This window comes from Piliocolobus tephrosceles, chromosome 2 (assembly GCF_002776525.5).
Source record: "Piliocolobus tephrosceles isolate RC106 chromosome 2, ASM277652v3, whole genome shotgun sequence".
Classification (NCBI taxonomy): Eukaryota; Metazoa; Chordata; class Mammalia; order Primates; family Cercopithecidae; genus Piliocolobus; species Piliocolobus tephrosceles.
Window position 1 is genome coordinate 14,223,584 of NC_045435.1, and position 22,534 is coordinate 14,246,117.

General features: G+C 33.7%; 1 protein-coding gene across 3 annotated transcripts in view; it reads right to left on the bottom strand.

Moving 5' to 3' along the window:
• EPHA3 (EPH receptor A3) overlaps positions 1-22,534 on the bottom strand; it is a 358,445-nt gene that overhangs the window by 53,240 nt on the left and 282,671 nt on the right. For all 3 annotated transcript variants that reach the window (XM_023216053.3, XM_023216055.2, XM_023216054.2), the window contains exons 8-11: positions 15,399-15,501; positions 14,641-14,708; positions 10,218-10,343; positions 4,006-4,191 (exon numbers count right to left, since the gene is read on the bottom strand). In XM_023216053.3, coding sequence (XP_023071821.2) covers positions 4,006-4,191; positions 10,218-10,343; positions 14,641-14,708; positions 15,399-15,501 — 483 coding nt within the window. The remainder of the gene's footprint in view (positions 1-4,005; positions 4,192-10,217; positions 10,344-14,640; positions 14,709-15,398; positions 15,502-22,534) is intronic.

Consider the following 22,534-nt stretch of genomic DNA (forward strand, 5'->3'; position numbering starts at 1 on the left):
AAAAAAAAAAAAAAAAAAAGAATTTGGCATTGTTACTAAATGATGACCTCTTATTCCAGAAATGTGTCCTTACCATACGTGCAGAGAAATAGGCAAGTGGAAGCCAATGACAAAGCTTTTGGTGAAAGTGGGCACTCACACCAATATAGATAGGTTTTAATTATGAAAATCATCTTAACGTTCTGCTCATAACATTCCTCAATAATGCAAAGTTACAGTTAAGTTACATGGTAATTTTTTTAAATTTCCTGAAAATCATGCAAGACAAAATACATTAATCTCATCCAATATAATTCCTTCTATTTCACTATGTGAAAAGTGGCCAGTGGAAGGTGTTCTTGGAGTCTGAACATTATTTGACTAATGGTGTGATGGCAGAAATATCAAACATTTGCTAAAAACAAGTTCTATCCTTTTGAACTTAAGCTAAAATTGATAACACATGTTAGTGCCTCGTTCTGAGCAGAGTCTGTGCCCCCCTGGCTTTCTGCTGCTTTGAAGATCAGAGACTCTCTCACCTTCTCCTGTTTAAGACCATCAGGCTCAAAAACATTAAAATTGTTTGTGGCTAAATTCAAATAAATGAAAATATAATGACTGAATAAAAAGCTTTAACAAAAGATTTCTTCAAATTATTTGAAAATGATACATTATATTAGACCTAGTGTTTCAAAGCTCACAATTGAATAACAATAATAAACAGATTTATCTTTGAGCAAAAAAAAAGAATTATTTTCAAGAATTTTTTCTATTCACCCAAATTGATTGGTAAAATTTCAAACAACCAGAGGAGTAATTTAGATTTGCACCATTTTTTGCCACTTAATATATTCTTATATAATCTCATTCGATCTTCAGTATCTGAAAATAGTAAGGCAGTACCTTTTAATTTTATGTTACAAGTGAAGAAATGAGTATCTGTAAATTGTTTGATTTGTAGGAGTTCTCAGAGGAGTAAGGTTGTTTGAGAACTTGAACTCAAATCATTGATTATTAATCTAGATATTGATATGCCTGCTTTTGAAAATACTATTTTGTTCATTAAATTATAAGCTCTCTGCATCACTCTAGTTGTGTGTGCATGCACATGTGTGCATGCATAGATGTGCTTTCTGAACTCTGCAGGTAGATTGTTTTAGAAGTCTCAGGAAACAAAGACAATAACGGTAGTAGAATAAATAGCTTCTTCTGGAGACACAATTGCTATGTGTGTGTGTGTGTGTGTGTTAAATACAACATATCAACTTTATTGTAAGGAGTTTCTATTTCCTCTCAGATGTTACAGGGTGCCAGACTTAGAGCTTATAAATATGCCACCAAGGAGTTCAAAATCTAATTCTAGAGCTACTACTCTATTATATTTACAATATATGAGATGACTGGGATTTATATAGTCAGATTTGGCAGCTTCTTACATGCTTATTTGACCAGGGAGATATATCAAAGTTAGAACTCTCACCCTAAGAATAAGGCAGTTGTAACCTATATTAGAATGTTACAGAGTCAGGCTTGAATAAGATGTTTAATATATAATACCTGCAATTTTTAATGGTCATTTTAGTGTATTTTTCTACATTTTTTGTCTTAGAGATTGTTTCATAGATTTCTTTGTCAGTTTACCATAATCTATATTTAATTGTTTTAGTTTTATATCTAAAGGAAATTTGCCACAATATTTATAGTTTAATGTTGCTTATCATTCAGTAAATGCATTTATAGGAAACAGGAAATATAATGAGTAGCCTTCATAATTCATAACACTGAAAACAAAAAAATAAATTCATGACTGACAAAATAATAGAGTTTATTAGTAAGCTTAAATTAGAACCTAATATTTGTTTGATAGTGACTTTTAGCACATTTTTTTCTTAATTATACATGTTGAAGAAGTTAGTTTATTATTCTGTTCAAGCTAAAAAGTAATCATTTTTTCCATCACTCTCTGGGTGATAGAAGTAGTTATTGAAATGCACTCCTTTGAAAAGTGTATTCAATTTAATGAATCAAATACTAAAGAAAGACCTATTGTTAGAAGATATTGTTTCCTTCCTTCCTTCCTTCCACCTTCCTACCTTCCTTCCTTCATCAATAAATTTTTTATTTTTCAACATTGGTAAATTAAGTATCTATTATGATCCAGGATTTATTTTAGTTACTTGTCATTAAATAACAGGGGTTTTTGCCTCTTTGAGAGTTTACATTTTGTTTTAAATATTAAGGGTTATGAATAGTTCCAGAAATTTTTGAAGACTGAGGAATGTCTCACTATGTTAGAGAAGATTTTTAAAGTAAGGATATAAAAGAATAAGTAGAATACAGGAAAAGACAAGTAGAAACCTGTTTGGGTTCAGAGTTAGGGATGGGGTGAAATGAACAGAACAAGTTCCCAGTGCTACCTCCAGCACTTTCTAGTTACACAAGCTAATTACCCTTTACAGTTATTGTTTGTTCAAATGTAAAATAGAAATGATCATGTCTAACTTGCAGGGTAGGGATAAGAATGAAATAATGTCATAGTATAATGTGTGCACATAATAGATACTTCATAATGAAAAACTTGTAAAAATTGAGAGTTAGAAGAATGGCTTCATATGTACAGGGGAGTTTTCTCTTCTTCCCAGGAGGCTCAAGAGCTAAAAGGCAACTACTTGATGCAGGTGTAATGGAGAACATTAAATGGCTAAATGACACTAAAATCCCAATGAGACATGATACTGTAACTGTACAGATATAAAACAGTATAGCCTTGCTCAGAAAGAACAAAGGATTCATACATTTTCCCAATCCTTGCTACTTCTGTTCATGTTTTTTATTAATTATTAACTTAACATTTAAAAATCTTTTTTATCAGAAAATATTTCTATTAATATGGACTGGTTTTGTAGAGCACATAGGCAAAAAAATAAAAAGCCTTACAAGAATTAATATGCGCTTACAACATGTGGTTGAACTATTCCACATTGTTAAATTCTTAATTCCACTTTTCATAGAGGAACACTCAAAAGGAAATCAAAGTCTATTTCAATTAAACCATGTTCTCATGAGGAAGGAAATGCCTTTTTAGTCACACTAAAGTGAGAAGAGGTATTAGTGCCATTTGGAAAATGCTCTATATAATGTTAAGGAGAAATATCATTATGAAAAATCTGTCTGTTGGTAACCATAGAGTATGTAAATGTGGTGCCAATGAATTATCCCCTAAGGATGCCAAATTCCCTGCCATATGTTGTCTTTCACTCTAAAGAGTTTGCTGCCAATTCCACTTATTCTTCATCCTGAGCTCCAAAATCTTGAGGGAAAAAGTCCCAGAGTATTCTCAAGGGACTTTCATAGGGATTGGAGCCAAAAATCACAGATCCGCCTCACAGGATCCCTTTTGAGCCCTGCTGGAGAAACCATCATGGAAATAAGTTCACATCTCTATCATGGGCTGTGAGCCAGAGCCTCCCCAGAGCAGTAAGAATCCACCTGGGTTCCTAGCTCAGAACTACTTAAAATCCATAGAGAACCAACAAACAGCCTTGGGTCTATTGTGATCCCAATCTGTACAGCTCAGAAGCATTTCCTAGACTCCCATAATTTTCCTAAAGACAGGGATGCAGGGGGTGGGAGGAGGTTAAACATTTGGAAACTTAAATAAAGCTGATGAGCAATAAAAGAAAAGGCAGCTAGCTGGGAGTTCCTGTCAAGCTTGAGTCATTGTTTTTCTTTGCTACTTACATAGCTGAGAGTTCCCCACAATCCTCTTCTTAACCATCTGCTAATCAGCGTACCTTTAAATGTGTAGCTTCTATTACTTTTTACAGTTTTTTGAGTACTATCAATAGAATACTATCTAAAAGTCTTCTCTATTTTCAGAGAAAGGCATGCAATTCCTAAATTAGTGTTTTTGATAAAACTGAGACACTTATGAAGAAAAGTCAAAATTCTTAAATGGTTGGGGTTGGGTTTAAACAACCTCTGCTCAACACACACAAATGCAGGTCTTATGACTACTTTACTTACTTTTAGTGACAACTCCTTCCAGTCGAATGATATTGGGATGGTCAAACTGTCCCATAATGCTTGCTTCTCCCAGGAAGTCTCTCCTTTGCTTTTCTGTATAGCCCACTTTCAGGGTCTTGATGGCTACTGAAATCTCTTTTTTTGAGGGAAGTTTTAAGCGACCACTGCACACCTCTCCAAATTCACCTGTTATAAAGCAGAACAATGACAACAAAATATAAAGAATTATATAATAAAAACTCATCAGTGGAATGTGACTCTTTACTTTCAAAATTTCCATTTAAACTCTTTGTGCCTTTGACCTGCAAGATGTACACTCTAGTATTCCAAATTATTTTGAAAGATAATCACATGAAACTGCCTAGAAAACCTCAGGATAGTCTCCCCCTGTCGGAAAATGAACCTTGTGAAAATTCCATATATTTTAAAGTATGACACTATAAATAATGTAATGTAAAAGGAGAGATAAGTTGAAAGCTGCAAATATTAGATTTTTTACCCCTTGTTGTCATAGCTACCATTACCTCAGAGAAATTAACAGGACAGCACAAATGGTGAATAAATGTGAGAATTGGATTAAATTTCAGATGTTTTAACAATTCTGTTTTTACTGAGGGCCAATTTGGCTATATATTCAGACTCTAAAAATGAGAGGGAAAGCATCTGCTATCAATTTATTTTATTGGAGTATTGGTGTGTTGCATTACTGACATACTAGCTATAAAATTCTCTGGGCTTCTGGAGGACAACAACAGTATAACAGTATCAAATAAAAATAACATGTCTTATTAAATACTGTGGAAATATTTTTGATTCATCTTCTTCAATTGAAAAAAAAAAAGTCTTAAATGTGCAATTAATCCAGAATTTGTCCCATATAGAGTGTTACTGACATTTAAATATTATAGTCCAGTTGATATAAAACTGCCTAGAACTAGTATGGACACTACCTTCAAAATACATTTTTACTGAGAGATTTACTCATCATCAATTCATTACGTTTGGAGCTCCCTTCGAGCAGGGACACTTTACATTTATTTATCTGTACCTGTGCTGCCATGATGATTGCCACATTGGAGTTCTCTAGAATGTCCTTTGTTCATAGAAGAACTTCTAACATAGTGTGGATTGTCAGATACGTTTTGTGTCACATTAAAAGTAGTTTTAATATCAAATGAGCTTTTCCTGAAATATTTTAGAATTAATTATATGATTAATTTTTGGCTCTTGAATGAGTGGAATCATAATCTTCATCCAATTTTCTTTCTGTGAATTTTCTACGAGCTTCATGCCCTGCAAGTCAGTCAGATTGAAGTGATACGATTCTTCTCTATTTTTGTTTTCAAGTAAGTGGTTTGACCCACAAAAGTAGCAGGTTGTCCTATTGATTTGCCAACTACATGACTACAAATTGTGTCTCGCTCCCCAGGAAGCTTTCACCTTCCCCAGGCTTGACTCATTCCCAGAAATCCATTCTTGCCCTGTTTTCAAAGCAATGACTTATGCTTTAATTTGGCAAAGTCACTTAAAATCCAAAAGCAGATATTCATGCATTTATTTAATAAATATTCATACTAGTAATGGTATTGTATACAGTGTGAAACACACAGAGATAGATACAATGGTAAACAGGACAGGACTAGTTTATTCCCTTGGAGGAAGTGTAGAGAAGATAATGATATCCACAGCTATAGTGTTCCTTAGGATACAGAATCAGGGAGTAGAATTCGAGAAAGTTTATTGATCTTGCTAATTCCAAGGAGGAACATGCCATTTAGATATGAGAATATTAGGAGAAAAAGAAGTTATGGTGTGATAAAATTATTCTCAGAATTGTAAACAAGAGTAAGAGTTTCTTTCCTTATACAGGGTTATCTGAACATTATCAGAGAGCTCCCATTCACTTTGTTTGACTTTGTGTAAACACTAAGCTCGGGAAAACCAGAAAGTTCTGCCATTATCATAAGTCAACATGGTATAATAGAGCATGTTTTAAATGTAGATGTCATCACCACATATTCTAGGTGGCATGTCAGTTGTCAGTTTACAGCAGTGATAGTACAGAACTGTGGTTAAGAGCATGGATCCTCCAGCCAAATTGCCTCAGGTCTAATTCTGACTCTGCCACATATTAGCTGTGTGATTTTAAGTAACTTAACCTCTCTGTACCTATCTTTTCTTATTTCCATGGGGACACTAATTGTATCTACCTCATAAAGCTGTTGTGGGATTAAAGGAACTAACGTATGTTAAGTACTTGAAACAGTGCCAGACACACAGTAGGTGACATCTAAGTGTCAGTCACTATTTATCTCTCTGAATTCAGACCCACCTAAAAGATAAATTGCCTAACTACCCTTTAAGAGTTTCTGTTAAAATCAGACTGACAAAGGAATATGAAAGTGCTTTATAAAATGCCAAATTCTATGTTAATATAAGAGATGGTTATAGTAATGATGGTGATAACAAGACTCATGTCTTGCCGGAGAAATATTTGTAAAGGAGAGCATACTAGGGATATGAAAGGTAGGAGTTCAAATTTTAAATGAGCCAACTAAGAGTGTTCTTTGTTGTAAGTAGAACACCCGGACACATAAACATGTACATGTATATATTTACCTTCGAAATTCATGAAAATTGTGTTTCAGCGATGTTAGGTTTTTAAAATCCTCAAATAGAGTAATGTGATTATTTCACCAGATAAACACTAGAAATAGCCACCAATAAGTTATGAAAGACATAGAAATGCTTAATATTAATTCAATTATATTTTTAATAATTTAACATAACTGCATTTGGAGAGCAATGATGGTTATACAACTCTGAAAATATACTAAAAATCACTGAATTGTAAACTTAAACAGGTGAACTTTATGGTTGGTAAATTATATCTCAAGAAAGCTGCTAAAAACAGAAAAATGGTTAAAAATAAAAAATAAAAGAACTGCATTGTAAAAGTTAACAAAGACTGGGCAAATGCAATTGGCAATCATTTCATCTGGCCAAGTTTTACATTGTCTTATTCAAGTAACTTTGCACCCATATGAAATAAAATTTAGATCTTGTCATTTCTAGATAAAAGCTTGGCTACTAGATCTTGGTTTTTTAAATCGAGTAAGTACAGCGATTTTTATCTGCTCTTTGAAATTAGTTATGTTTATGAGAATGGGGACTGTATTCTGATTAAGATGCACAATGTAAAAGCTGCTCAAAATAAAATATCTTATGCTAATTTCATTTAAAGAAGAAAAAAACCATGACATTTATTTAAGCAGAATGACCCCCTCCAATACTAGCCTTAAAGCCTACCCTCCTTCTACTGTTTTAATAAAATAAGCATAATAAAAATACATATTGAATAATGCTTCTGTGTCAGCTAAGTCCCCTACATAAATTATCTTGTTTAATCCTCAAAAAAATACTATGAAGAAGACACTATCATGATCTCCAGTGTCCATCGTGGGCTTTGAAGTTGGAAAGTAAAAGATTCAAATTTTGGTTTTGCATTTGATGCAAACAAATCTATTCAAATGATCAGTTTTTGTTTATTCATGTGCTGAAATGGAGATAATACCTATCTAAAAAGGAAAATAAGATTAAATATCATGGGAATGCACAGAATAAATTAAGGACTTAATAAGTATTTACTTTCTTCAGAAATTTTTAGTATTCAGTCGTTGAAAGAATGGTTGGATTGAGGAGTAAAACTAGGAATTGCAGTCATGAATTCCTCACTAATAGTAATTTACTACTGTGGGAAGCTAATTCATGTCTCAGTTTTATCACTTACAATATGAGTATAACTGTTTCCATAGTCCAATGTATGCAAGAGAATTTCTGTAACATCAATTTATTTATGTAAAGTTTCTAACAGAAATTTAAGAGAATTAGCCTATATATATATACACATATACATATATATATATATATACACACATATACATATATATATATATATATTCTTTCTGTAAATTTAATTGACTGTGAAAGTTATGTAGTGGGCTGAAAGGTTTGCCCTTCTAACAATGGAAGCTAGTCGGTAATCAATTTAGAATAATTACTAAATTTTTATAAATAACAAATTGTTTTTTAAAATTAAGAATGTAGGAAGTAGTTAAATGTATATATCAAACAAGGTTGTCATTTGTTGATTGTTATAAAAGCTATTGTAGAAATGAGTAACATGCAGGTTTATTTATTATTATACTATTTAATTTGTTTGTGTCCATATTTCACATTTTACAAAACAAAGCGATTAACAAATTGGTAGCTTTTAAAAATAATGATTTCATTTTCTAACTTGGCAAAGACAAACCCTCCGAAGGGTCATCAAGGCAGTCTAGAATTGGGTATGTATATTATATTGAATTATTTCAGAGAAAGCATAACTAACCTTGAAGATATGCCTATGTGCAAATAAAATAAGTACAGTTTCATTGTTCTGAATGTGGAAAATGTGAATATTGGCTGTAAAACCCTGAACATGGGAATATATCTAATTACTTACATATATACTTGAAGAGAGAAATAGGAAGGAGGCTCTATTCCAATCTTTAATGAGCATCAGGGATTAAGTGATTCAGTATAAATAGACCTCCCCTTATCTCATTCATCAGCTGCTATTTTCAGTGGTGTGCTTTGTCCCAAATCACTACGCTCTGGATATCTGAGTCTGTCAACAATATCTATATAAATATATTTTATCAATGGAGAGGTACCTAAATTTCAACATCATAATAATCTCTGCCTGGCTTCTGGACAGTGGCTTAGCATAAGTAACCTTTTCCTCCTCTCAACATATTCACCAGTTGATTGTTCAAAGTCCTTGTGCTGCATTTGCTACCGCTGACTCCATGCTGGAGAAAAGTGCACTCTTGTGGGGAAACACTAAAATCAGCCAGACTAAACTCTTCTGCATCATGGAGCTGCTCACAAATCAGGACTGTAGAAATGAAACAGAGTAAACAATATATATATCTGCTTTGGCACTGGATCACCACAGATGTACAGCGAATGTGTTTACTCTCAAGTCTTAGATTGTAAAAAAGAAGTTACTACTCCATTTTCCTTCCATGAACACACATTTCATATTTTAACATTACCTGCACATGTAAATTTTAGGATACAAAATTAGGACAATTAGAAGAGAAGCTCTAGTAAATTAACATTATATTTACATAATATGAATAATAAGATTGTCCTGTTCCCATACTAACTACTACTTGATTTTTAAGTACTACTTTGGTGTATAGAAAAAGGAACAAAGCATTACATATACATTTTTGTAAAGACACATCACTCCCAAATATATAAATGCAGTACTTGCAGAAAATGTGATCTGATGTTACACAAAGAATTCCTGTATCAACACAACTAGTTTATGTTTGTTTTGGGGAGTGACACTGAAGGATTAGGTATGAAATTTTAAAAAATAAAAGAACTGCATTGTAGTTTTTTTTATTGTTTTGCATGGTTCATTTTTACTTTTGGATAGCAGTTTTATTCCCACGCATACTGCACATATTATGTGTTTATGTGTAAATATATAAAATGCTGTTATTTTACAAATATGTGAAATTGTTCTTATAAATATGCAACTGTTATTAATCACTTAATAGGTGATTGTTAATGAATTTATCATTGTTCAAATTAGTAATTAGCACAAAGAGATACCTTTATAAAAACAAAGCTTTAACACAATAAGACTACTCAAAGTCAAGCAAGCATTAAAATAGAGCAACTTATGTCATTTAAAATATCCACTCAAGATAGTTGTGGTAAAATTTGTGTAAGATGAGTCATGATTTTATTTTGTGTTGTTTGTTCTTTTAATTCCAAAAATGATTCTAAAATTGAAAATCAAAACTTTAAATTATCTGGCTTGTCTAAATTGAAATAGACTTTTATCCAGTTATCCTTATTCAACCCAATAGGTTCTGTGGCACCCGATCAGCACAGCTATGGGAAGACTCAGCTGTTGCTGCTGTCACATCAGAAATTTAATAAATCAAAAGCAGTCATGGTCCGTGAGCCGGTAAGTCTGGCACCTTTGAACTCATTACATTCCATTAAATACTGCACTTATTTATTACTTGCCTTTGATCATGAAATCAGAAAATCCCCATTTCCTTAGGAACATACTTAGGTTTCAGAGACTGAGCAATCATGATTCACGTACGGTACTAAGTTGGCAGTAGGGTCATTGTGGTTACCTGCTCCAACAACTTTATCAATGGATATGTTGGTGGCATCCAATTCCTTGGCAAACTCATGAACAGCTTGGGTAGGGTCTTCGTATGTATGTGGGTCAACGTAAGTCCTGAGACCTGGAAGTTTTACTGTTTGAGGAAAGAAAGAAAGGTGCAATTGTAGCTAGATTTATAAAAACAATTATAGATCAAATTTTATGACATTATTGGTTAAAAAAATCACCATCCCATAAGGTGCACAACCTTCAGTTTATTCTGTAGTATAACAGAAACTTGCAGTGACATTGGACTAAGTGTTGAAAAATTTAAGAAAACATGTTCTCTATGATGAATCATAAAAAGGAACCACAATGAGGAGCTTTCTTTGCAAAAACATCAGAAGGAAAACGCATATTCGAAAAAGGGGATCTTAAGAAGAAAGAGGATTCAGAACTGATTAGACCTAGTCATTACTACCAGGAGCAACAGTGAGTGAACACCATTATGCTATCGCATATTTATGATTACACAAATGTTATAATAACCAGATATCTATTACAATGGAAGACTGGAAAATAATTCAATACAATTATAAGGTGAGATAATGGCTGCAAGTATAGATAAATTAAAGGATATATAATGGCATACCTTCTGACACTATACTGCTCACATTAACATTCACAATCAAAATCTCCCACTGTAATTACAGGTCTACTTTAAGCTGTTAGTAGGTGTATACATGTATGTATTATATATACACACCAATATAGTATCAGTTAAATATAATCATATTGTGTAGCTTTACAACATAATGAGAGGTAAAATAAATATTGTCTATGGGTTGAATAATGGCGCTAAGAAGTTAAGTTCCAAACATTAGTCATATATGTAATTTATTAAATGAAAATCTCCTTTGTATTATATTTATTCATTAAATTATTCTGCAGGTAAAACTGTTCATATCCTGTAGTTAAAATATTACAGGCAACTGGTACAGGAAAATCATTTTAGATTTGATTTAATATTAATAAGATTCCTATAATTTAGAAAAATAACAGTGGAAACAGTTTGCAATTTTCAATAAACTCACTTTCTCTAAACAAAAACCCTGAGTTTTAAAAAAGTGATTCTAAGATCTACTAAAGTATATAAATATGCTCTAACATTAAAGGAAATTGCCATGTAACTTCTATGGTATATCTGCTAATACTACTGATTTTGCTTTTAATTTTGACAACATTAACAGCGTTGTTTTAGCACAGAATACGGATACTTAATAGTGCAATATATTTTCATTCATTACATTAAATTATTGAAGTTTTTTCTAATGTAACAAATGAAATCAGATATTATTGTTTACAATAGTACTTCATAATGGGAGAATCTCATTGGCAAAGTTGCAACTGAACACTCTGCATGAACCAATTGTTTCTTTGAGTTAGTTTTGTAGTTTGTATTAAATAGTTGTGGAGACTGCAGATGCCCGCAGTTTTTCTGGGAGGCCTCAGTACAATGAACATTAGGCCAACAAGTCTAGGATTTCACAGTATGTGTTAACAAATGATCAATTCATTGAACTACAAGACAACTTCATGAAACCCGTAGTTATAATGCATTACCATTTATGTTCCTGTAAAGCTTTCATAGAGATTTTGAGTAAAGAAACCTAAGTGCAAGAATAAACTGGTTATTAAAGAAATGGTGGCTGAGAGAGAGGTTAGGTAAAAACGTTATTTTCCTCAGCTATTATTTGTATGACTTTGACACAGCATATTAAGATGTAGGGATGGCGGTGAGAGGGCAAATAGAGAATACAGAAGAAAAGCTAACACGACTCCCACTTCTGCCTGGTGCTGATACAGCTACAACAAAAGAGCAGCTGCTATCCAGCTTGAGGCGGGTATGGATAATTTGAAAGGACACAACTATCTAGGAAGTCAATATCCACAGAAATGGGGAAATTCAAGTTCTGTCCATTGCTTTGGACAAACTCTGAGTAGAGTAACTTTTAAAGTGAGAACTTCACTTTTAGAAGTGAGAACTTCACTTTTAGAGTTTTTCATCTTGAATATCTTGACCGAAAAGACAATAAGAAAATTAACGTGGGGGAGATTTCCCGGCATCAGAATTTACACAGATTATAAAATGAGTTGTTAGGAACAATGTCTCACATATTTTAAATAAGCATTGGCCTTAAACATAAGTCTTGAAGTTGTGATTTAGATTTACCCTTCAGTACCAGTCAGCTTGTAGAGAATATATGTGTGATGAATAACTATATGCAATACTATTACTAAATAATCTGAAAATTAACCATTCCCAAATCAAATCAATCCTATTAATTGCTATTAATTAAAATAAGGTGAACTTATTTCCCATCCATAAGACATTTGGGGGAAAAAAATAACAAACATAAACATATACACCCCCAAGTAAAATGGTCTGTTCACTGTAGAAGCACTGGCTGCTGATTTTTAACTGCTGACCCCAGAGATTCCAGGAATCAGGTGATTCAGGCTGCAAGGCACATAATCCCTTCACACCAATAATTAAGGGCAACACATAGAGTAACTGGGCTCTGTCATGAAAACCAGATAATAAACACATGCACACGTGTTAAGCTGCACTACTTTACAGCTCGTTCTGTGCAAACACAATTTACATTTCCATTTTACCAGCATGAGTTGCCCTAAGGATAGCAAGGAAGTAAAAAGGCCCAGCCAGAAAGGGCAAGGGGACAGGATCTTAGGAGGTGAAACACATTTCTTTCCTTTTGAAGCAATATTATAGGATTTGTAACAAGGCTGGAGGGAACAGTTCATGGCTAGAGCTTTTTAAAGTAATACCAAATAAATGGTCTGAAATAAACCAGCTGTAGTATTAAGAGGCAGAAACTTTATGACATACACGTAAGTTACTTTATGCCTTTGCAGCCAGGATGAAATGCATTTCTTTTTTGTTTGTCATAAGGATATTGTGCGTTTGAAAAAAATTAAAGTTTCAACAAAGTCCACCCTAAAATCAATAGCAAAATGGACTGGGATGATAGAGGAACCTGTTTAATAATTGGCACACAGAAATTTACCAAAGCTCAAAATTCGTAAGATGTAGAATTCCCATAAAAAAATCAAATCTGCACGGTCTTGCTCTAAAGATGATATTTACAACTGCTCAAGTCAAATTAACGGTGACTTAATCCTCAAGAATGCCACTGCTCTAATTTATGCATAAAAATTGTAACACAAGTGTTTTGTGGGCCCATTGAGAAAAAGAGAGACAAGTATCCTGTAACTTGTTCAGACATTCTTTTTAGACTTTTGAGTTGGTCACCTAATTAATCTGGACTGATGTGATGTTGATTTTAGGAATGTAGTACTTTGGCTTTTTTGTGTGAATTATTTTATAGACTCTGCAATTGGATGAACAAAACAATGCTTCTGCAAACTCCTATACTGCTTTCATCTCATATCAATTTATATTTTGAAAGGCATTTCTTTCAAGCTACTGTATGCTTCCTGCAGGTTAGCAACAGGTAGTCAAGTATTTTACTTGAGTTATAACTAAAGCTATTATTTTTAGATGATAATCTAATGACTGATACAAAGTATCATGTTAATTGGCAAATAATTTTAGAAGGCAACAGTGAATGCTAAAGAAAGTAATGCTTACAAGACTACATTAGTTATACTGAGATTATTTTAGAGCACATAAGCATGAGTATAGTCTTTGTACTAATTTCCATGAGAACACGCTATTTAAGCCACTGATTAGTAATTGCCACAATAAGCCGAGCCATAGTTTGGAAGGCAAAGCACCTGGAATGATTCGTTTCACCAGAAAAAAAAAAAAAAAGTCTTTTTGTTAGTTGTAAACACTTTGTTTCTTAAATGAGTATTTTTAAAAAATTAAAAGAGTAGATTAAAACGTGGAGAGAAAGTTCTGGCTTTACTACTAGTTGGATATCATGTAACTGCAAAATAAACAGTTTATTTTAAAGGCTCTTTCTAGGTTGGTTGATAAAATGGAATAAGGCACTTCAAATAAACAGAGGTTGTTTATATTTACTTGGCAGTTAGGAAAGAGAAAAGTCTCCTATTTAGAGTTTGGGTTTAGCAAAGGACTAGTAATAAGGAAACTGAAGATACGCTTTGCATTTCAGCCACGCAGAGCAGACTACAGTTTCTACTACCTATCATGTGCGTTATTTGAACGTAAACCACAGATTACCCTGTATTTTAGCTTAAGTATGCTGAAATGTACACATATAAAAATTACTTAATGTAGAACCGCGAATTTCCCTCTTTTTCTAAAATAAATTTAATGTACTCAGTTTTTCCATAAAACTACTTTTGAAGTCTCTTTGTCAGAAGGAAGTTAACCAATTGTAAATCAATAACTCCTAGAACTCAAATAGTGAAGCGAAAAAAAGCCAAGTTTAGAAACTTACAATGCCCATTGCCGAAGTGAAGTCTTTTTTCATCTGCCCCATGTTTTGACTTGTTATAGCCACAGAACCTGGAGGTAAATCAAGGAAAGCGAACACATAAGAGGAATATACTTAAAATCGTTATCTACGCTCAGAATGTGCAAAGCATAAAAATAAAGCATTTTCCTCAAACAATTAAATGCTTTAGTGAAAGTTTAATAACTTCATATTTTCTAAATCCTCTGAAAAAGTCTCTCTCCCTGGGGACCCTGGAAAGCTGCCTAATGAGGAGATACATCGAGTTGCTTCCCACTGTGCAGAGCCTCCAGTTCACTTTTTATAATGGCCTTAGAACGTGTTTATAGTATTTTTTAACAACTTCTGTTAGAAGGAATGAAGGGTAAAGTCTCCATGGGTAATGATTAGTGCTGTGCAGTGTTACCCCTGTTCTGGGTGAGAAAGTGTCAAGGAAATCTGGGGTTATTTGAAGAGTGAGGAGATAATTAGAGAAAGAAAGTAAAAATTAGGAGTGGGGTCAGAAGAGAGAAGAGGAGGGGTGTGTGTTAAAGAGTGGGGACAGGAATTTAATGTAGAGCAGAAAATCAAAACTAAGGATGGAGAAACAAAGAAAAGAAGAAAGAGAGGACCTAAACTACAAGTGGAGACATTCTTACTTGTTAAAATATTTTATTGAGCACACTCTTCACATTTTAACAGCAACCAATGGCAGCAAACAAAGCAACAATGAAAGTGAATAGTAAAACAGACTGTGAACTCACCTTCCAATCAAAACATAGATGACAACAGTGAGGAGAATAATTGCTACTGCCGCTGAAATGGCGATCATGACCACTTGGCTGCTTTCACCAGAGATGGAGAAAGCTGTGAGGTTGAAGAGAAAAAATAAGAACAGGTTTTATAATCATGACCAACATCTACAGGGAACAGTTGATTGATTGATTAATTTGTGTTCTACTTTTACCTGAAGTATGGCTTAATGTCTGATACCATGTTGAAAGTATTCTTCACTTAGTGTTTTCAAAAATAGACATGTCCCACAATTTTGCTTGAAATTTCTACCTGATTAATAAGATTAAATACTTTGTTTCGATGACATCAATCAAACATTATTTAAATGTCTCCTGTCCAAAATTTGCTGTACTGGGTTTCTCTGCCCTCAATGGCAAAAATCTCGTTGAATGAACCAGAAGTTATGGGAGGATCTTAGAGAAAAGAGGAAGAGTTCTCAGCATAAAATTATAAAAAGCTTTCCAAATAAGCTTGTTTTACCTCCAATATCTATATTCATTTGAAAAGTGATATGATACATGGACCTCAACACATACCATCAACAAACTGTCCATTTTCTACCTTTATAAATGGCTCCTGAGCCCATTTATTCACCTAGATAAATCGTTGGCAAAAAGGCCCAGGAGCCAAATCTTGCCTGTCCCCTGTTTTTATACAGCTTGTGAGCTTAGAATGATTTTACATTTCTTTTAACAGTCGTAAAAAGTCAAAATAATGAGATTTCATGACGTGAAAATTCTAAATCTAGGAAATTCAAATTTTGCTGTTTATAAATAAAGTTTTATTGGAACATAGCCACCATCAATCATTACTTTGTACATTGTCTATGACCAATGTTATGCTAGAATGGGCAAGTTGAGTAGCAGCAATAGAGAACGATGTGCACAAAGCCTAAAATATTTATTATCTGGCTTATTACAGAAGAAAGTTTACTGACTCTTGACCCAGACCAATGTTTCTCAAACTTTAATGTTCACAAAAACCACTCAGGAATCTCTGGAAAAGCAATTTCTGATTCAGTCAATCCGGAGTGGGAAATGAGACTGTACATTTCTTATGAACACATATGAACACACAGGCAGTGCTGATTATGCTGATTTCAGACCACAACATTTTGAGGGGCAAGAATCTAGACCATAAATATAAAATAACCTTCTCCTCTCCACCTCCTAATCATTCTGCTTCCAATTAATCACCAAACACTCTCAAATATCCTAGTTTGAGTCTTCATTTATCTTCTGGATTACAATTAGTAATTCCTAATTGAGTCTCTATTTGTATGCTTTTCACATATTTTATCTTTTAGAATATTCCTTCTAAACCATGAATTTGACCATGTCATTCCTATGCATAAAATGTTTGCATAGGAAAATTTTGACTCTCCATAACTTTCAGGATAAAATGCAAATTTTATAGCAGAGCATGTAAAAGCCATTTAGGATCTGTTTCATGTTTAAATCCCCAGCCACATCTCCTACAAACTCCATAAGCATCCTAATCTCTAGATTTTAAAAAATACACACATTTCCTGGAGTAGCCTCTTTTATGCTCTTATTTGCATATGTTGTTCTTGTGGTAAATGTTGATTAAATACATGAACACCTCAGGACTCAAAAGAAGAGCTAGTTTAGTTATCCGAATAATATCACCTCCCCAGGAGCCAACATGGCATCTTCAGCCTGAACAAATCTAAGTTTGGAAGATTTTCTCTAAAATATGTGTTTTTCGGGATAGTTAAATAATGCAAGAAAAGAAACGTGACAGATAGGTTGTTAGGAGTTTCCTGTGAGTAGCGTCTGAAAAAAAAAAAACAAAAGTGCTCAGAGTGCGGCAGGATGGCACACTCATAATATAAACTGTTGCAAGGCCTTTATTCTTTACTACCAGCAAACTATTGTTTATACCACTATGGCAGTCACAGGAGTGCTTGCTCAGATGTTCCTGCTGCAAAGAGTATAGTCAGCAGACAGCCTCCAGCTGCTGCACCTTCAGGATCCACCACAGCCTTCAAACACAGGTTATGTTTCCCTTAGTGACTTAACAGTACTGGCAAAGGGTTATGGAGCTTGGCCATCCCTGCCGAATGCAACACTCTTCAAATGGGTGATGTGTGCTCTGAAGCTCCCCACTGGCTTGGCTGAGACCCTCAGAGCTGCATTGCTGTCTGGAGCTTCCCTTCCTCAACTCTTTCTTCTTTCCCTCCTTCCCTTTATAAATGACAGAGCTACATCTCAGTCTGAGGCTCTGCTTGCCTGGTTCAGCTCCATCTGCCTTTTATCCTTCAGAAAGATTTCTCCTATAAAGCTCTTGTAGTTTCATCTTGGTATCTTCTTCCCAGAGTATCTGACTGATACATCCCTATCCACTGGCTAAAGATCTGTGAATGATTTGTGAAATAGTTTAATCCAATATTTCAAAAACTCTCCATAAACATAGAGTGGTGACTTGAACTCGTGTTTTTCCCTTTGCATACTGTAGTAATTTATAGAAAGCAGCAAGGTTTGAATTTGAGAATTCAAACCTTATTTTGATTAGCCAGCTTATAAAATAAAGCTCAGTGAAACTGGGAAGGGAAATATGATAGGAGAAAAGATAATTCTCTATTTCTTTTTCTGTTGAAAACAGAATTAAACTAGATTTCTCTACAGTTTTTTCTATCTCTAAAATACATGACTCTCAGAGGCTATCTAAAGCACATAACTAAATCAGATCATTTTCATTGTTAAAATTAGCAAATATGTGAATGAATAATAGTGATGAGTTATATAGGTGTCTAATAATTTAATGTAATTGATAGCTATTACATTTCTTAATAATTCAATTTGAATTTGTTTTCTGCTCCCTCTGTTTCTAGTCATTTCTGTTTTGCTCCATCCTACACAGAGTGCTGGCTTTCTCTCTCAAAAGAGTGATTCAGAGTTCATTCTTTTGAGTCAGAACTCCTGGATTTATACTTATTTGCTGTGTGACATAATTTGGTTGTTTGAGAATTAAATGAGTTAGTACTAGTAAAACACTTACAGTAGTGCCAAGCATATATTAAGTGCCCAATAAATGTTACCAATTGTTATATCATTTCCCTGGTGAGGACTTTGCAAAAGTACTCTATTTCCTACAAAATTATAGATGATGAATGCCTAATTTTTATATAGAAATTTCTCTACTTCATGATTCCATTCTCCCTTTGTCAGCTTCCTTTACGTCCCCTAGTAATAGGGCCCAAGAAAGTAAAGTTGTACCATTTTTACTCTTCAAAACAACAAATAATGAGGACGTGAGGCACTCGGGAGTGCTAATTTAATTATCCCTGGGGTGGTCGTCTTCACGGTAATATCCAATGAAATCCTCTCATTTTAAAATTCAACTTTATTCCACAGATTGTTGTTCTTGAAATTCTTCAGATGTTCAAATTATGGACTATTTGTTTAAACACAACACACATGCACAGTGAGTATCTGCTGTATGAGGCTATATGAGGTACTATTTAAAGCTCTTTACAAGTAATAACATATTTAACCAACATTAAAATCTCATGAGTTATCACATGACACTTCCCAATGTCCAGATAGCAAAACAGAGACATGCAGACTTGAAATGACCTGTGAAGTTCACTGTAATAATGCTCATCTGCTCTAATGCGTTTGCTCTTAACTCTCACTTTGTCCCTGGTTTTCTTGTGCACGAAGCACACACCACGGCTTCGGTTTTTCCCCACTGAGGGTTTCCAAAGAGTTGGACTATCTGCTCTTTCAAACATGCCTTAATGTCTGTACTTTTCGTATTGGTGGAAGCTAACTTCATGCTAGGAAAATCCTTTTACTCTTTTATACTCCCAGCTTTCCATGGGTCTTAGTTTAGTATTTTTCTTCTTTATGTGCAGTAATTGCACTGGTTCAAGACTTCAAAACCTGGAGATTCTAGGTTTGTTGCTCCACTGACTAGATATGCAAACTCAGAAAAAAACACATAAAATGTGTATCTTAGATCATGTATAAAATGATATACTAGTATCCGAATAGCTTATAGAACAGAATCAAATGAAATGTTTATCATACTGCTTTATATACTGTCATGTAGAAACAAGGATTCTGGAATCGACTTATCCCTTGCCGATTGTGTGACTTTGGAAAACTTCCTTAATCTCTCTTTGCCTCAGTTTCCTCATCTGTAAAATGAAGATGATAATAAATATAAAGTACTGACATACAAAAATAAAATATTTTAAAGCACTTAGAAAAATATATGTGCTCTATTCTGCCTCCATCTCTTCCTTATAAAGTTCAGAAAATGTTATCTAAATTCCAGCTCAAAATACGTTGTGTTCTACCAAAACATAGGCATACATGTCATGAATGAGACATTCTTAAGTAATCAAAAAATTAAAACTGGCCAGGTGCTATGCCTCACGCGTGTAATCCCAGCACGTTTGGAGGCTGAGGCAGTTGGATTACTTGAGGTCAGGAGTTCAAGATCAGCCTGGCCAACATGGTGAAACCCCGTCTCTACTAAAAATACCAAAATTAGCTGGTGTTGTGGCACACACCTGTAATCCCAGCTACAGAATTTCTTGAACCCGGGAGGCAGATTTTGTAGTAAGCTGAGATCTCACCACTGCACTCTCGCCTGGGCGACAGAGCAAGACTCAGTCTCAAAAAGAATAAATAAATACATAAATAAAATAAAAAATTAAAACTAGAGGGAAAAAGCAAACTGTTAAATACAAACATAAATCTTATGTCTATTTTTTTAAAAAAATCAACATATAACAAGATTCTTATTACATACTTAGAGTATTTAGGAATATGTCATTTTGATTTTAAAAAAACAATAGAGTGAGACAAAAGAAAAGTTTTTCTTTTACCTCCTAAGACAAAAGGCATTTTTTTTCTTATTTTAATTTCAAATGTATTTAACAATTAAATTTTTATTTAAATTTATTTATTTCGATAAAATTTCTCAATTTTATTTAAAACATTATGGTGAAATAGCAAAAGTAAACTAACTTTTGTAAAAAAAATTAAAATGTATAACTCACAGTTTTTAAATAAATGAGGAGGGGGAAAAAAACTCATTTTTTCCACCCTTTTCTCCTCTTCTCTCTTTCAATCAATGGAAGAATTGCTAATACAAAACTTACTTGGCAAAAATCCTATGGCCCTGCAGTTTTCAAATGAGATATTTCCTAAACCTCAGGAAATATTCCATCATATTTCATAAATGCTACCACAGCAATATCTGTGATAAATCTGGAACTATATTAGAATATTAAAATATATTGTTTTTGCAAATTTACTTATCAGAGAGGGTTAAGTGTTAATTAAGACCATGTAAGATTAGAGGGATGTTCCCAAATATGCATAAAGAATGTTTATCTAATAGTGATCTGAGCTTTTGCCTCATAATACGCTGATTTCTACCACAGGACAAAATAAATATTTGCTTTTACTACTTCTATGATTTCCGATCTCTCTTGATAAATCAAATATAGATTTTGTTATTGCTGTTATTTCAAAGATTCATTTAAGTCCTAGCACTTTGGAAGGCCGAGTGGGGGGTGGATCACGCTGAGGTCAGGAGTTCGAGACCAGCCTGACCAATATGGCGAAACCCCATCTCTACTAAAAATACAAAAAAATTAGCTGGATGTGGGAACGTGAGCCTGTAGTCCCAGCCACTCGGGACGCTGAGACAGGAGAATTGCTTGAATCCAGGAGGCAGAGGTTGCAGTGAGCTGAGATCATGCCATTGCACTCCAGCCTGGGCAACAGAGCAGGACTTTGTCTCAAAAAAAAAAAAGAATTTGAGAAAAGTTAATCTGTAATCATTTCAAAAGGAGAAACTTTCTTTGTACCACTTAACATTTGCAAAAAGTCTTAGAAGTACTAATGTTATTAATGTTAAGTTACACTTATATTTTATTATTGAGCTATCTAAAGTCAGTTTTTAATTTGTTTTAAACCTTGTTGGCACTTGCATTTCCATCATATTTCATGTTTTGTTTCTAATATCCTGTGAGGTGATTTCTCCACACACTTTTTATTGTGAGGATTAAAAGAGGTCTTTAGGAATAGATTTATGTATTTGAGGATGGCAGCTCTCCTTTGAGTAGAATTGTCATGGTTCAGCTGTAAGCAGATGATTTCTAAAAACATTAGCATCTCAATACCTGGTGGAATTTACAGCTCCTTGTTGTAAGCAGCATTTCTAATTGTCTGACAGAAAGTGTGCCATAAAATATATACTCTAACGTGAGTAAACTTGATGGAGTAAATACTACATAACCAGAATGATTTTTACATTTTTAGGCCAATCCTGAAAGTTTTTATCTGGTAACAAATTTGAACACAAAAATATACCAATAAAAATGAGATTTTTTGTCAGGAACAAACTATCTAGAAAGTGGGAAATACAGATATCACAGAAGAATGGGAAATGGGAATGGTCAGAAGATTATTATATTTCTTTCAGCAGAGTGTTGCGCATTGTCAGACCATTCCTGGGTAATCTGTTTCTAAAGGGTGTGCCTCTTTGCTCATCTTTCTAGGCTATTTTACAAGAGTGAATTTAAGTTGAAAACTGATAGTGATATATATCCTTTTTCCTTTAACAATTGAAATAACACATATTTGCTAGAAAGACAACAGGTTTGTGCCCTGTAAGAAAGATGACCTCAATCATTACATTTATTACCCTCATTGGATATTAACCGGTTAGGGATATATTAACACATTTTAACATATTATGATTGCCTAAACACATACACACACACACACACACACACACACAAACACATACACATAATTATGTATCTGTTCAAGTTTTTCTTAGAACAGGTTTTAATCTCTTGCTAATCTGCTCATTAATTAATGAGGTAAGTAAAATCATTAACTTGTACTCATATTAGTGCCATAGACATAATTTTACCTTTTGAAAATTTTATTTTAGCAAAGGGCTTTTTTAAGTATGAAGAAAATTCATTTGGGAAAATGTTTGCCAGTTTTAGGCCAACTTTAGCCAAATTTGGGGTTAAAGGAATAGGCTATTCAAATTACTTGTGAATGTGAATGAAGTGATAAAACACATTGTAGAAAATCCTCATTCTCTC